Raw genomic sequence first — 16330 nt, forward strand, 5'->3', positions numbered from 1 at the left:
GAGTACCAGGTGGTAGTTATAATCATGCCGGCGAAGCCGTAGGTCCGCCTCATTGTATTTCGTCCGGTGAGCTCTGAGCTCTGTGAATGGTACCTCATTTTGAGCCGCCCCAACTTCCAAAGCTCTCATTTCCTTCTCCAGCTTGGCGACCTCCACATGGAGGGTGCGCCGCACTCCCCAAGTGGTCGATAGACAATGACCCCGGACGATAACCTTATGTGCATCCCACTCCATCGCTCTTGTTTCTGTAGAACCACTGTTCATTTCCCAGTACTGTCATATTGTTGTATTCAATTCTTCCCTAAATGCCTGATCATAGAGGGCTTCCACCTACAGGCGCCAAGTGGGGACCACGGGACGCCTCCTACCCCATCGCATTGTCATCATTAGCGGGGAATGATCAGAGAGTGTCTTGGCCAAGTAGCCAGAATCTTTAATTAGAGAGCATATATCTGGGGTCCCCCATAAAATATCTATCCTGGTGTGTATCTTGTGGGGTGCGGAGTAGAATGAGTATTCTCTGTGCGTCAGGTGTCCAATGCGCCAAATATCGTGCAGCCTCATGTCTCCTGCCCATGTCGACAGTGAGCTAGTGATGCGCCTGTATGTCAACCTCCCTGGGGGTGGTGTTGATCGATCTAAAGATATATACGGTGTGCTATTAAAATCGCCCCCCCATACGGCCGGCGCTGCGGGGCTCACCAGCAGTGCTGGAGTCAGCGTGTGTAAAAATTCGGTCAACGCGCTGTTAGGGGCGTAGATCCCTATTACTGTAAGTTGTTTGCCGTCTAACTGTCCGTCTGTCACCACATATCTGCCCCCCTGATCTATCCTGTGTGTGTGTTTGACCCCTTGTGCTATCTACACCAATACCCCCCTTGCATAGGCCGAAAATGATGTGCCTAAAATCTGTCCTCCCCAGTGCCACCTTAGTGCCCCCAATCAGCCTCCAAAAGGTGTGTCTTCTGTAGGATAGCAATGTGTATTCTCTGACATTTGAGATAGGTGTAAATTCGGTGTCTCTTGCCCTGCGCGGCCATACCCCGCACGTTCCACGTGATTATGTTGTATTCATGCATAACGTGGAATGCACCCTAAACCGCGTCCTGTTGTAAAATATTTGTCTGTGTGTTGTGTTCCGGATTTCAGCTCCACCACAAGTTGTACTACTCCATTTCTGACATTTACTGTGAACTAGCAGCTGCAAGGATATACTTTGCAATCTAGATAGACCTAGTAAACATAAACAAAACCATTCCCAACCCTTACCCACCCATTCAAAACCCTGAAAACTGTGGCATAATTGCACTTTTCTAACTGCCATCCATGATAACAAAATACACAGCACACTTCTAGCAATGAAAAACTGTATCCATATGGATACCATCTGGGGAGTCGTGGTAGTAAATGGAGGTGGCCCTTGTAAGGGGCCCCCAACATTAAAGCAAAAAGTGAGCCCATCGGCGCTCCCAGGGTACCTAGCCGCCCAGTCCTCCAGGGCTCAAGGCAATGTGTTACGGGTGCAAGGGAAAAAGGCTAACCGGCTGATACTTATATATGAAAGCAATGTCATTCCTATCTTACTTAACCCCATGACCTCAAGGTACCACTGCAGTGCCGTGGAGCACAACAAAGAATGAAGAAGTCCCACTGTTCCCCCCTAGACAATCACAGTGCATCTGCAGATCTGGGCGTGAACGACGGACCCCTCAGCGCCTCCAGAACCGTCAAGTCGGAGCTACCAGAGTCGGAGTCCGTATGGTCGCTTAGATTAGCCTGTAGCACTCCGAAGGAGTTTTGTGTGTGCAAAGTCGTCTCCTTAAACACTTTTGCTCTCTCGGCCGCAGCTTGTGTTTCCGTGGGTTGCGCCTTTGAGCGCTTCCTGGCTCTCCTCCGTGCCGGCGACTTGAGCCATGCATCACCATCTCCTGCCCCTTCCTGGGTTTGTGCCATGCCCTTGGCGTGCATCCATGTCCAAGTGTCCTCTGGGGTGGTGAACACATGGGTTCGATCATCCGAGATCACTCTCAGTTTGGCAGGAAACATCAGGGCATACTTAATATTGTGCTCATGAAGGCGCTGTTTAATTTTCATGTAAGAGTGGCATTGCCGCTGTACTTCCTGGGTAAAATCCGGGTAGGCAGTGATAGAGGTCCCCTCGTATTGGATAGGTCCTTTACTGCGAAAATGTTGAAGTATCGCATCTCGATCTCTGTAATTAAGGAATCGTGCTATCATCGGTCTAGGCGGTAGTCCTGGAGCCGATTGTCTCCCCGGAACTCTGTGTGCCCTCTCTACGGAGAAGAACTTTGATGGGGCACCATGCAGTACCTCCTTGATCAACCATTGCTTCAGGAATAGATCTGAGTTTTGCCCTTCCGATCTTTCGGGAAATCCCAAAAAGCGAACATTATTTCAGCGCGACCTGCCCTCAGCTTCCTCTGCACGTCTCCAAAGGGCTTTCACCTCAGAGTCCAAGTGTTGAATTTGTTTCTGTTTCTCTGCGACCAGTGGATCCATCCCGCCCAGCGTGTCCTTCACTGTTCCAACTCTCTCCGCCAGGTTACGGTAATCCACCCTTAGCAGATTGAGGTCTTGGGATACTGTGTCGATTCTGTTTTCAAGTGAAGATTTAGGGGGTTATTCCAACTTTGGAGGCGGTGGTAATCCGTCCCAAATGTGACGGATTTACCACCAGCCGTATTACGAGTTCCATAGGATATAATGGACTCGTAATACGGCTGGTGGTATATCCGTCACTTTACCGTCACTTTTGGGACGGATTACCACTTCCTCCAAAGTTGGAATAACCCCCTTAGTGTCCATGATTGCTTGTAAGATTTTCTCAAATTGGGCCGAGTGGGCTTGTAGCGTGGTTTCCAGGGATTGCAGACCAGGCACCGTCTGCTGCCCATCCGGGAGCGCCGTGGGTACAGGATGCTCTTGGGCCTTAGCTGTCTTGGACTTCCTCGCCATGGCCTCTGAGCAGGATCTCTCTACTGTGTTCTGGGTCGGTGCTCCAGTGAGTGGTCTGCGCGCCAAGTTTCTCCAGGGGATCTACACTCACAACCCAAGGGGAGCCCACTCAGTATGGGCCAGGCCACTCCGCGCCAGCAACAGTCACCACAGGTAAGGAAGCCCAGAGTCCAAGAGGCACCCCTCCTTGCAACGATGGGAGTCAGTCTTGAGGCTGGTAAAACTTCCAAAGCGGCCTAGTCTTTCTTATTATTTTTGTAGCATTTGGGACATTTCAGTGCCCATATCAGGTAATCATATGAACCTCTCCGCTTCTTCTATGGGCTAGTGTCTGGACCCCATTCAGTTAGCTATGGCGGCATGGTGCACCACTATCAGACCCTTGGTCTCCTAGGTGCGCTTCTTGTAGCAGTGGAATATCGACGAGGGGGTAGGGGTGGGGAGGAAATCCCCGTAGCGCTACTCTGAATTGTCCCGTTGGTTGCAGCGGCGCCTTGTTTCCACGCGCCTCATTTCCCATCAAATCGGCATCACGGGGGCCTGGGAGGGTAGGGAGGGGGAGAAGGAGGGCCTCCCGGCTGGTGACAGCCCGCCTTGCTGGCAACCCCCCCAACCACTCACTGCACCTTCCTGTGTCTGGTGACTTCGGTCCTCTCGAGCGCGGTACTCCCCAGGGCTCCGCCCCACTACGTCTCGCACGCGAGCCCCAGGCTCCGATGACCGGCAAGGCCTCCTCTGCGTCGGAGATCCACAGGGACGCGGCAGTCTCTCCGCGTCGCCTCCCCGCGTGTCAGTCAGTTCCTGAGGGATTTTGCCAGTCAGCGCTGCTGGTTTTTGCCTCCCCGGGAGCGCCGATCAGGATATTTTGCTGGGCCCGGGACGAAGCCTACGTTTTAGGCGTCCGTCGCGGCCGCCATCTTAGCCACGCCCCCCCCATAGTTTTTATTTAATACAATCTGCAATTGGTGGTAAATCGCATGGGCTGCAATGATTAGGATAATGAACAGTACAAGAAATAGAATTGTAAAGACAAGGGTCATGATTATAAAGACCCCCACCATCTTGCAATACCATGGAAAGACATTGAGGGGGTCATTCTGACCCTGGCGGTCTTGGACCGCCAGGGCCACGAATGACGGAAGCACCGCCAACAGGCTGGCGGTGCTTCAATCCCCATTCCGAGCGCGGCGGTAAAGCCGCGGTCGGATTGCCGGGGCCGGCGGTCATCCGCCGTTTTTGCCCCGGCTGGGAGAATCCGCCAGGGCAGCGCTGCCCTGGGGATTCTGACCCCCGTACCGCCAGCCTGTTTCTGGCGGTTTTCACCGCCAGGAAGAGGCTGGCGGTAACGGGTGTCCTGGGGCCCCTGGGGGCCCCTGCATTGCCCATGCCACTGACATGGGCAGTGCAGGGGCCCCCTAACAGGGCCCCGGCTTGCTTTTCACTGTCTGCATGGCAGACAGTGAAAAGCGCGACGGGTGCAACTGCACCCGTCGCACCGCCGCAACACCGCCGGCTCCATTCGGAGCCGGCTCCTGTGTTGCAGCCTCATTCCCGCTGGGGCGGCGGGAATGTCAGAATGGGGTCCGCGGAATTTTAGCTGCGTGGCGGCCAAATGGCGGTTTCCGCCAGAGTTGGAATCACCCCCTGAGCATGTGCTATGTCCTAATACCCTACCATAATAGGCCTAACCTTTTACCTAGAGGAGAGCTGGGTATGTTAAACCTAATCTGCCATTGCCAAGTCCCTGGAAGGAGTCCCCAATCCTAGTTACCTTGGATTGAGGTCTCGTTCTCAGACTCTGAAGGAACACGAAGTCCTGGTCAGTGTCAAGGCGATGTGCAGCATTGATAGCAGCGATGGTATCTGGTCGGAATCCCTCTGATTATCTGTCTAAAGTATGATGTATTTATACAGATCTACTTGGACCCCTGACGTAGGTTTTTCCAAAACAATAGATAACACAGCTTGCTTGAGACGGTAATTTCTAATGTGAGCACCTACAATTTGTTTGTCTTTGTTGCATGAGTTGACGCCTTAGCGTGGTGACACTAATAACATAAATCTAAACATAATGGCCTAACTATAAACAAGGCAGCCATCTTAGAAGAATTAATTAAATAAATGGTCTAAGACAGAGCAAGGTAAGTAGGTTAAAAGTCACTAGGTGACGTGGGCACGAGTCTGCAAGCCAAAGGGTAAGCTAATTCCTGTTATCCCATTAAAACAAACTAGGATTCACTACAGTTGGGCTGAGTGGCATCAAGGGCGTAGGTCCATTGTTGCTGAGATACCTTGGCCCAGCTGCAGAAGGGTGTGCTGTGGAAGTTGGGGATGGTGTAGGTGTAGGTGTGTCCGGTGATGGTGAAGTGTACAATGGAGTGGTCCTACCAGGTGAGGTCTGAGGTGTGGGTGTACCTAATTCTGTTGCTAGATGAGAAAATGGGGTCCAGCGTGTGTCCTGTGATGTGAGTGGGGTCAGTGACTAGCTGCTTGAGGACAATATTGTCCAGTCTTCCCAGGAGGTCTGTGGAGTTGGTGTTTTGGGGTCATCCTGGTGGCAGTTGAGGTCTCCCAGGAAGATGTAGTGTTCGGATTCTATGGTAAGAGGAGTGATGAATTCAGCAATGGTGCTGCTGATTGGGGTCCGGTGCAGTGAACAGTGATTTGGCGTATTGAAATGATTTGTCTATTTAGTAGCAGACTTACAGAAAAAATAGGAGGAAAAAGCAATGTACAAGTTCATAGTTGTGTATCACTTCATATACTCTCTGTATTTACTACAGGAGTGCACTTAGGGGGTCATTCTAATCTTGGCGGGCGGCCAGAAGACCGTACCGCGGTCAAAAGACCGCAGTGGTCATTCTGAGTTTCCCGCTGGGCTGGCGGGCGACCGCCAGAAGGCCGCCCGCCCAGCGGGAAACCCCCTTCCACGAGGATGCCGGCTCCGAATGGAGCCGGCGGAGTGGAAAGGGTGTGACGGGTGCAGTTGCACCTGTCGCGATTTTCAGTGTCTGCTATGCAGACACTGAAAATCTTTGTGGGGCCCTGTTAGGGGCCCCTGCAGTGCCCATGCCATTGGCATGGGAACTGCAGGGGCCCCCAGGGGCCCCACAACACCCGTTCCCGCCAGCCAGGTTCTGGCGGTCAGAACCGCCAGAACCAGGCTGGCGGGAAGGGGGTCGGAGGCAGCGCCACCATGGAGGATTCTTCAGGCCAGGGGAAAACCGGCGGAAAACCGCCGGTTTCCCTTTTCTGACCACGGCTTTACCGCCGCGGTCAGAATTGGCCTGGATGCACCGCCAGCCTGTTGGCGGTGCATCCGCGGTCCCCGGCCCTGGCGGTCTATGACCGCCAGGGTCGGAATGACCCCCTTAGTTTCTCATGCTAATAAGGTATGACCAGAAAAGAATGGGACTGTGGCTCTGAGCCACTCTGATATTAGCACCTATGAGGCTGCACAAACTTCACACGTCAGCATTGTTAGGACAGGGTCTAGATGGTGGCCCTGAGCCTTGTTTTTTGACTGCTTAATTTGTTTTTCCACCAATAAGGCTTCACTTCTGTTGCGACCCTGTACTTTAATGACCACATTATTCTGCCATGTACAGAGTAAGATCTGATGTGGCCCGTTACACTGTTAGACAAGCTGAACATACTCCATACTCCTGGTGAGTGGACTCAGCTTCCCTGCCTACCACTGCACACTCAGCGTGATCTTATTGCCATCATCAATTAAGTGGACAATGCTGCTGAACCTCCTTCTCTCTTCCCGATTTACATTGTTGCAGATGAAACACTTCCTATGATACTCAGTGCCTGCAACTTTTCTACTCTAGCTCTAACTCACACAAAGACACAGAGACAGACCATGGGAACCAATCATGTTGCAGACTGAAGTGAAGGAGCTCTGATTCTTTAGTGGCTGTCATGGCATCACATCCTTACTGCTACCACTGATAAACGTTAACACTACAGCGTGCTCTGACTCCAGCCTAGAGTGGCAACAGTGATGGGGATGTTTGTGAGGAGTCATCCAAACTAGAGTAGAATAGGAGACTGTTCTGTGCAGCTCTGCTAGTAGTTCACTTCCCACTACACTTTCCTAACATTACATGGCAGTCTCAGACAGTCATTAATAGGTCTTGAGTCACAACTGTGCTAGATTGCGCCTGCTTCCTTGGTGAACCATCAATTATTCAACAGAGAAAATAAGTACAATGCATTTCCATTGCAGTGCATGGAGACTTCCTTGTCCATGCATTGTAATGGAGGGCCTCCTTAGGCTTATACACCTAATAGCCAATGAAATAGCAGCATGATGAAGAGGAAATGAATCATCAAGTCTGTCGTAGTTGGACTCTCACTCCTACGTGAGACTGCTATTTTAGGGATGACAGCACTTTTATTTGTAGGCGATTAGGCCAATGCTACAACAAGTCACAACTGTCAGCGCAACCCTCCTGGCTCACAAGCAGTACCTCAGCAAAAACCCAAACAGTAAAAGGTGATTTCTGGCAGCCTTTACGCATGGACTCTAGAATGCAACATCTCAGGGTAGTCATGGTGGAATGAAAGTTACCCTTTTCTCACGTTAGTAGTAGGTCTCAGTCACACACAGGCAATAAAGGAGATGCCGGAGAGCTTTCAGTACGTTTATTGAAAAAACTGCAATCTACGATAAAATGTATGAGCTGCAATGATTAGGATAACAAATAAAGAAGAAGCATGATTGTGAGGATGAGAGTCGTGAGTACAAAGACCCCCACCATTATACAATAAATTTAAATGTAAAAACCCTCGCTTAGAGAACCTAATCCCTAACCTAATGAGAGCTCGGCATGATAAATCTAATCTGCCAGTACCATGTCCATGAGAAGTGTCCCCCCAAACCTCGTTACCTTGGAATGAGGTCTAAGTCGGACTCTGTGATGACACGAAGACTGAGTAAACTGTACACTTGTATAGCGCACTACTCACCCGTTAGGGTCTCAAGGCACTGTACGCATACCGCTGTGGAACCCCTCCTGGCTTTTCCCTGTGAGGCACCCACTCCTGGACAGCCCCAGGGTGAAGCCAGGCATCCAGGTGCTGTGAGGGCCATTGTGGAGATTAAGCAAGCTATTGGCCAGAGTTACAGAGTGGGACCCATTAATTAGATTAGGCACCGAGGCAAGAATTATCTGGTCCAAGGGAATTAAGCCCAAGACCCACCAAGGTGGGAATTCAACCCTGGTCCCGGGCCAGATCTCTGCATCAGGGTTTACCGCTCTAACCATTGTGCCACACTTCTCCACTGAGTTTGCATCAAGGTGACCTCCAAACATAGATGGCGTCAATAGCATCTAGTAGGAATCCCTCTGAAAACCTTGTCTGTGTGAGGTGTATTTATACAGACCATGTAGGACCCCTGACGCAGGTATGTTCTAAAACAATAGATAAGAAGGCATACTTGTGGCGGAAATTATGTAAACAATCCACAACAATTGTCCATTATGTGTATATTCTTTCTTTTAATATGTTTGTGACATAAGCTCTAGTATTCAACAACAGGTATCCTTGCATCTTTGAGTCAGATCTGAAAGACCACTGAATTGATATAGACCCAGCAGATCATTATGTTAGATGCTCATCAGTAATACTGTAATTATTCAACAATGAGAAACACTGTTTATGAATTTAAAAAAATTGAAAATGCTTTTTCTAAATAACAATTTCTCAAAGTGTTTTCCGTAATATCCTATGTTTGAGTGGACCACTTAAAGGATTTTGAAAAAAATGCTGCTTTATAATAATCCAAATAATGAAAACAAATCAAAAGTGTTTGTGTATGGAATCTCTGCATGTTTTCTATGCGCCAAGGTGCACTAAATTCCATACTTAATTTTCCAACGCCTCTTTGATGGTAGTTTCTACTGTGATATATAGATATATGGAGGCACATAATTATACTACCAAGCATGACTTTCTAAGGTTCATTTGAGGTTCACTTAACATTCCAGGAATGTTTTTCCATCGCCTATGGGGAACACAAAATGTTGATTTATTTGCACTTTATATTTCCATATTTAGGTTCCTGTTTTCAGTGGGTGTCATCTATAGTTCCATATGTTTTTCCCATATTCATTTCATAGTACTTTACAATGGCATGATGTTATTTTCAAAGATTGCGATTGGGGCGGAGATGGCTTGTGACTCAGCATTGTGCACCTGAAAAGATTTGTCACTTACTAACTTGTGGTTCCTTTTGTCTGCAGGACACCTCAGCACACACCATCCCTACCCCCACAGCCTCGCAGCCCCCTGCCCAACGGTACCAGCCAGCTATTTGTCTCTTACGATGAGCAGCTCCGCTTGGCCATGGAGCTCTCTGCCAAGGAGCAGGAGGAGGCAGAGCGCAGGAAACGACAGGAAGAGGAGGAGCTTCAGCACATCCTTCGCATCTCCCTGACTGAGAAATAATAGCACATGATCAACCCAACTGGACAATCTGGAGCGTTGCCACCATCACTTCCAGCATTAAAGGGCAATCCAGGAGTGTGGACCCTGCACTAAGGAAGGGCCCAGGAAGTGGGCTCCAAGGGTTCACAATGGCTCAATATGGCACAGGACTTATAAACACCTCACACACATGGTATGGCTTATCTCCAGGCATGGAACCAGTTGCGGGACTTACCAGTAGGGAGGCACAGTAATGCTACACATTAAGTACAGTTGAGCGGATTTCAAGATTTGAGAGTCAATTTCCTAAAGTAATGCACTCGTTCTCATGGCAGAAGAAGGATATGGAAGTGTGTCCTGTGTGAGCTGTCCCTTTCCACATTTCAGCACATGGACATTGAGGACTTTGGCCTCATTCCTCGCACAAGAGCCATCTGATCATTCGCCTTACTATACGTTGATACATGGGAGGACTGAGCACCAAAAATGTAATTTAGGCAACTAGAAAGTGGCTGAACACCATGTGGCCTATGTGATCTTGGTATGACCCAGGTGTGGTGGGTGTCACTACATACAGACAGATGAGTTATTTCTTTTTCCACTGAGTAGGTTGCCAATCTCGTGCACCACTCTTGAGCACCCTGTGCCTGATTTTGTCACTGTAAAATGGGTGCTTCTGTATGCTGTCTTCTGGTATCACTTGACACTATAGAAACATATTAATATTTTGGCACCGCTGGTGTTTGGGAAGACCAGCTTTCTCTTTATGATGGGGCAGATTTGGATGACCCTACTGTTAGCGTGGCAGTGCCATTGTGGCTCACAGCAGTTGTGTTCCTCTTCATAGTTGGTGGGTCCAGATTTGCACTGTAATACACAAATGGTTCATTCAGTCTCCGAGTTCAGTAAGGAGCAGAGTGGAAGGTGAGTTGAATGTGTCCAACCCGTCAGCAGATCGCGCTTCTGTTGTGAAAACCACACAGTGAGCATAAAAAGGGTATGTGCAATGTCCACCTCCGTGTTCTGATGCCGAGTGTTGTATAAAGCATGAAATCTGTTTAAATATATTTTCAGATAGACCGTGGATGGCATTTTGTTGTAAGTGAGAATTTGAAAACAAATTTGTGGCTTTTCTGCAGCTGAGTCACAGAGAACTTCCTGAATTGAGTCTGTACATTTGTTGTTGTTGTTGCTCCGAACTTTTCATAACCAAACATCACAAGGTCAGGCAAATGATAAAGATCAGATCAGATGCAGTCATGCCAGTCTGCCTTTACCATCCTAGATAATCCCCTAAGCCATTCCTTGTACCCACTCTAAAATGTGTGCGACACTCACCACAAGCACTTACTCTTTTTTAATACTAGAGAAGACCTTGCATTTAGCCCGAGTGCATGCACTCGAATCACCACTGGGGACAATCTTCCTTTTACTCAAAGTGTACACCGTGGTCTTATTTAAAAAATATACACTTAACTTGTCACTATATTAGCTCTGCAATCACCATTAGAATGTATCCAGAAGTTATCATCAAAGTATGTACCCTCCACCGAATTCTAGATTGTAATATTCATACTCTAGCAGAGGATACCCTGGCCTACATTTCCACCAGGGTACACTGTACTCCGGTACCATGCTCACTTACTAGGTTAGAATACTCTTGAACTACCCAGGTACACTAAGCACTCATTGTTAGTTTATATCCTGCACTTACCACTGGAATAGACCTGCACATATTACTAGGGCATACCCTGCATTTGCCTCTAGGCTATACTATGCAATTATCATTAGAGTATGACAAATAACCACCAAAAAAGGTCATCTCTGCAGTCAGCACCAGAATATACTCTCTTGTTACCATTTGAGTTTAAACTTCACTGGCGACTAGAGAATATTTTGATGTCTGAATTACCCTTTGACTGCACTTCTTTCTATCCAGTAGGGTGCAATCTGTTTTTCAATAGCCATATTTACTTTCCAACCATCAGTAGGAAATACTCTTTTGTTACCACTTGCTATCACCACTAGCGTGTACATTGAATGGAGAACCACCACTAGGATATACTCTGCATTAATTACCAGAGTATATTCTATGCACCCTACATTGCTCTCATAACTGCAGTGGGGTCTTCTATAAATACATCTTTACACACACAACGTGCATCAAATGCTGCAAGAGAGTCTCAGTTCTTGATTATTTTGGGATGGGAATACACCAATGTAAGTAGACTCTGTAACTGTGTTTGAAGTTCTCCTTTGGCTGAGCAGATTGATGACCTACCGAATCTGAAACCAATCAGAAAATATGACGTCTGGTTCAGTGACTAGCATAAACCAAAAGATTACTTGGGACAATAGCTGAAAGTATGCCAGGTACATTTTCTGAATTTGCACTGACAGTCACCTTTCATAAGTTCCTCAGAAAACTCAAACTGCCCTGATCTGGCTTTGGCATAATAGGTTCATTGCCTGCGTTGAGAAGCTTGATATGATATTTCTGAAGGTAGGAGGACAATATTGGCTTTCACAAACCTTCAGTTTCCTGGTAACAACATTATTTCAGCAGAGGATTTGATAAGTGGCGTAGTACATAGTACTTTACTATGTAGGGTCAGAAAACAAGTTGTTGGAGAGCAGCAATACCAAATATATTATTGTAGGGTAAGGTTGCCAACGGAAGACTTTGGGCATTTGAGGGCAGGGATACCAAACAAGATCAGAAAGCAGCACTAAAAAAGAATTTTACACTCAGGTACACCAAACAATACCATTGAGGACAAAGACACAAAAAGAGACATTGGGAGGATCCATAGCAGCTATCTTAGGACAGCGCCATCCGATGGGGTCTTGGAGTGCTAGGACAGCAAAACACACCTTGAGGATCAGTGAGAACATTAGAAACCTTGAAGAGGAGGGGCACTAAAAGTGATTTTAGAATGAAGAACCATCAAAAAAGGATTTTACCGTGGGATCACTTATACACCATGGAAAAAGACAATTCCACAGGGGTTGGATCAAATCTTAAAGAAAAAAAACTCAGAGAAAACCTTAATATTATATGGTGCTGTTATTGTCAACAAAAATAAAGAAAAACTGTCCTCTTAGTCTACAAATCACTCCTTCACGTATGCACTTTTATTGAAATTCCAAAAATGCAAAATGTCCCAACATAGTGTGAAGAGTTTTAACTAAAAATGCTGAAAACTGATTCTTCCATCTGCAGAATTTCATATTAGAAAACTTCAGAATTGTGTTTAATTGTGAAAAAAAATCTGAAAATCGATTTACACATTTTGATGGGCCTGTGAACAAAGGCCAGACTGTGCAAAACATCTTGAACTATTAATTTGTTTGCTGGTCTCTAAGGGACCTTGGAGATTTGTGAGGTTCCACTGACCATCCTTGGCGAGGGTTCCTTTGGAAGTTTGATGGAACCAATCCCAATAGTAGAGCTCATAATAGTATCAAGATCATTTAGCGGTGGTCATGTCTTGACCAATTCCATCTGAAACTGTATCATGTTGAATTTGCACATCTATAGCGGCAAAACGCTTATCTCAGCTGCATAAAAAGTGTTGGCCATTTGGAGCGCTGGCTGGAAATGTTTTTTGTTTTTTTTTAATGTTTGGGAAAGAAATATTTATTCACGTGAAGCATTCCATCTAGAATGGCCCATCCAAAATACAATTTATTCCCTTTTGTGAATATGTTGCAATTTGAGCTGGGTCATGACTGACACTTGATAATGTACATTTCCACGGTGAGGTGAGTCTGTACTTTTCACAGATTTGCTTTTTTATGTAAACTACTACTTTTTTTATTTAAACCCTTTTTTATTTCAGCCTTCTCAGGTTTATTTGTGTTTTTCTAGTGTTTTGTGTTGAGACCTTTAGTTTGCATCAACATTTTTGTCAAAAAAAAAATTTTCTACTGTTTTTAACTTTCTTACCTAAGAGATTATCAGACACCAGCACAGAGTAGGGGAGCAGAAGGGAAAGACCGTGCATATTTACAAGCAAGGGTCGTTATTGTACGTGCTTGTAGTTTGTAATGCTTCCGGGTGCCTCAATGTGAGGAAATCTTGATAATCCCCCATGTCTTCTACAGAAATGCCTTGTTACCAAGAAAGGAGACTGCAGGTTCTTTTGTCTGCCTGCCTTAACATATTTTTGAAGGCTAACTTGTTGTGTCCCTTCATCATTCATTCTCTAAAGTTAAATGTGGCCTTTTTTGGTTTGATGGGACTGCCCGAGGTGGCAGCCTCGTCGCCAACAGGAGAGTGGCAGATAATATGAGTTAAACTTAATATTATGAGATAATCTTAAACGTGGAGACCACCTTCCACATAGAGTATTTTATGCAGTATCAGTGCCATCCGTGGTTACACCAGTGAGAATAGTTCTTTGAGAAATTGTATAACACCAGAGAGTTGTTCCCTTGCAGTCAAGCTAACTTGTAGAGGTAAATTCAACACATAAAAACATGCAACAATTTGACCTTCAGTGAATTATGATGATTCCATTTGCAAGCAATGGGAGTTGGCAATGTGTTTACATTTGCAACTTGTGTTTTGTTATTACCCTTGCATAGGGAGGTCTAAACATAGCCATTTATGTTTTGTTTACCTCTGTAGATGATGTGTCAAATATTACACATTCTTTTTTTCATTAACCCTTTCCATTCCAATTGTATGTGTAAGGTGCTAGCTGGCATCGAAGCACTCAACAAAAGTATAAAAAACAGAGGCACAGTCAGAATAAAAGGTTCTTGACACAGCTATGGAAATCTATCAGTCTTAATTCCTTGAACATCACCTGGGGCTCTGTTCCACACCAGAGCTGTCATGAAGGCAGCATTTTACCCAGTAGCTCTAATGCATGAATATCTAGGAACCACCATAAGCCCTTTATCCAATGAGTATAGGCTTCGCATTTGCCTACAGAATGAAACAAATCTCTGTAACTGCTACAGAGCCTATGTAAATACTGTGCTATCAGTGAGATCTAGGATTTCAAAGGTGATATAAGACCTCACAGAGAACCATACAGGATATGTAGAACAGGGCTCCTATGAATGTTCCATGGACATACAGTGACAATGTGTGTTGCCTGCTTATAGATCTTCTGAAGTTGATATAGCAAGACTTAGGTCAAACCAGTATTCCATCTTAGTCCCAATCTGTGCCAGGTATCCAACATAGGTCCAGGAGGGACAAATCCATGTTAGACTTTTAACATAACAACTCCCTGTACAAATACGTACCATTTAGAATCATTGTACACAAATTTATTTTGGGTGGAAATCCTGAAAATATGACATGATCAGGTCTTTCTGAACTTATGTTGGGCACCCGTATTATAGAGGAAAGAGCTGGGTGATTAGAAAAGCTTACGTTAGGAAGTGAATCCAACCACTGAAACAACTTTTGCCATCTGGGCAGCGTAAGTCCTCCTAAAGTTTGCATCTTGGAAACTCCTAAAGTTTGCATTGTGGAAACTCCTGAAGGATTAATCTTTGAAGCTCCTAAAGTTTGCCTCTTGAAAAACGACTAAAGTTTGCATTTTGAAAGTCGTTGTGATAACAGTGTTTTGAATAGATGAGATATACTAGCCCTGAGCAGTAATCAAATAATGAATGGTAGAACGGAGCATAAAACGTTCTTATGTCAAGTGAGACAGTTAACCTTTAACCTAGTCTTCATGTATCCCTAGATGTCCATGGAAATGGCTTAGAAATGACCTAGCTCAGAGTTTTACGATGAGCTGGACATCGTTGGCGTAAGCATAGAAACACTACACATTACTAGTAACTTATGCAGAAATAACAGGTACTCAGGTTAAACAGGAATGTCAAATGACAGGAACCCTGGGGCCCCATCCAACAGGCGTTCAATTCTATCAAAACCCATGCAATGTGACACAACTCACACAACTTGGGAGAAGTGAGAACACTAGTCTCCGACAGCCCTTCTTTCAATTAGGACTCGGTGATTATAGGAGTTCAAGACCATGTCCCTCATTACGAGTCTGGCGGTCGCATGACTGCCAGACTTGCGGTAGCAGTCCTACCGCCAACAGGCTGGCAGTGGACCACCACATTATGACCGTGGCAGAGCCGCCACAGGTGGACCACTGACACTGCCAGGATGCTGCAAGCCGGCAACCTGGCGGTCCCGGTGGTTTACATCCTCCAAGGCAGCGCTGCCCTGGGGATTAGGAGTCCCCATCCACCAGCCTTTCCATGGCGGTTAATACCGCCATGGAAAGGCTGGTGAAATGGGGGCGTCGGGGGTGGCCTTGGCGGCCCCTGCACTGCCCATGCACTTGGCATGGACAGTGCAGAGGCCCCCAGGCACAGCCTTGTCGCGCATTCCACTGCCCGAATTGCAGGCAGTAGAATGCGCAACAGGTGGTGCTGCACCAGCCGCACCGCTACCTTGGCGCCGGCTCCATTAGGAGCCGGCGTCAATGTTAAGGCACTGTTCACTGTAGGGCCGGTAGGCAGAAACACTGGCCACACAGGCGGTCTGAAGGCTGGAAGAGCTTGGCGCGTGGCCTCTGCCGCCTGCCAAACTCTTAATGAGGGCCAATGTGCCTGTTCAACTGCCTTTCATTCATCCAGAGCTCTACACAGTCCCCTAGAACATTTAACTGTATAAAAAGAGTGCTGTCATTCCAGGTGAGTCTGCAATGGTATAAGTCAATTACTGTATGAGGAAAGGGTATTGGAAATTGGACAGAAACTGGCATGCCGCAAAGGACTGAGTGAGCTTTTACTGAGCAGAAAAATAACACCAGGATTGTTTCAGGGTCTGCAGAGTTATGGCAGAGCAGGAGGTACTCACCAATTATTTTAAGAAATGGACAAAACATTTGTGCTCCTTTTTTGTTCTTCGTCCTGTTCCATCCGTGATATT

General features: G+C 46.6%; 1 protein-coding gene across 3 annotated transcripts in view; it reads left to right on the top strand.

The window, feature by feature from the left end:
• Positions 1-10498, top strand: part of ANKRD13B (ankyrin repeat domain 13B) — a 353565-nt gene extending 343067 nt beyond the window's left edge. For 2 of the 3 annotated variants that reach the window (XM_069226253.1, XM_069226254.1), the window contains exon 15: positions 9231-10498. In XM_069226253.1, the coding sequence (XP_069082354.1) occupies positions 9231-9424 (194 nt within the window). In that variant the 3' untranslated portion in view covers positions 9425-10498. The remainder of the gene's footprint in view (positions 1-9230) is intronic. The other variant, XM_069226255.1, reaches the window with a different exon arrangement.
• Positions 10499-16330: the final 5832 nt, after the last annotated feature.

The sequence above is a fragment of the Pleurodeles waltl genome, chromosome 3_1 (assembly GCF_031143425.1).
Source record: "Pleurodeles waltl isolate 20211129_DDA chromosome 3_1, aPleWal1.hap1.20221129, whole genome shotgun sequence".
Taxonomy (NCBI): Eukaryota; Metazoa; Chordata; class Amphibia; order Caudata; family Salamandridae; genus Pleurodeles; species Pleurodeles waltl.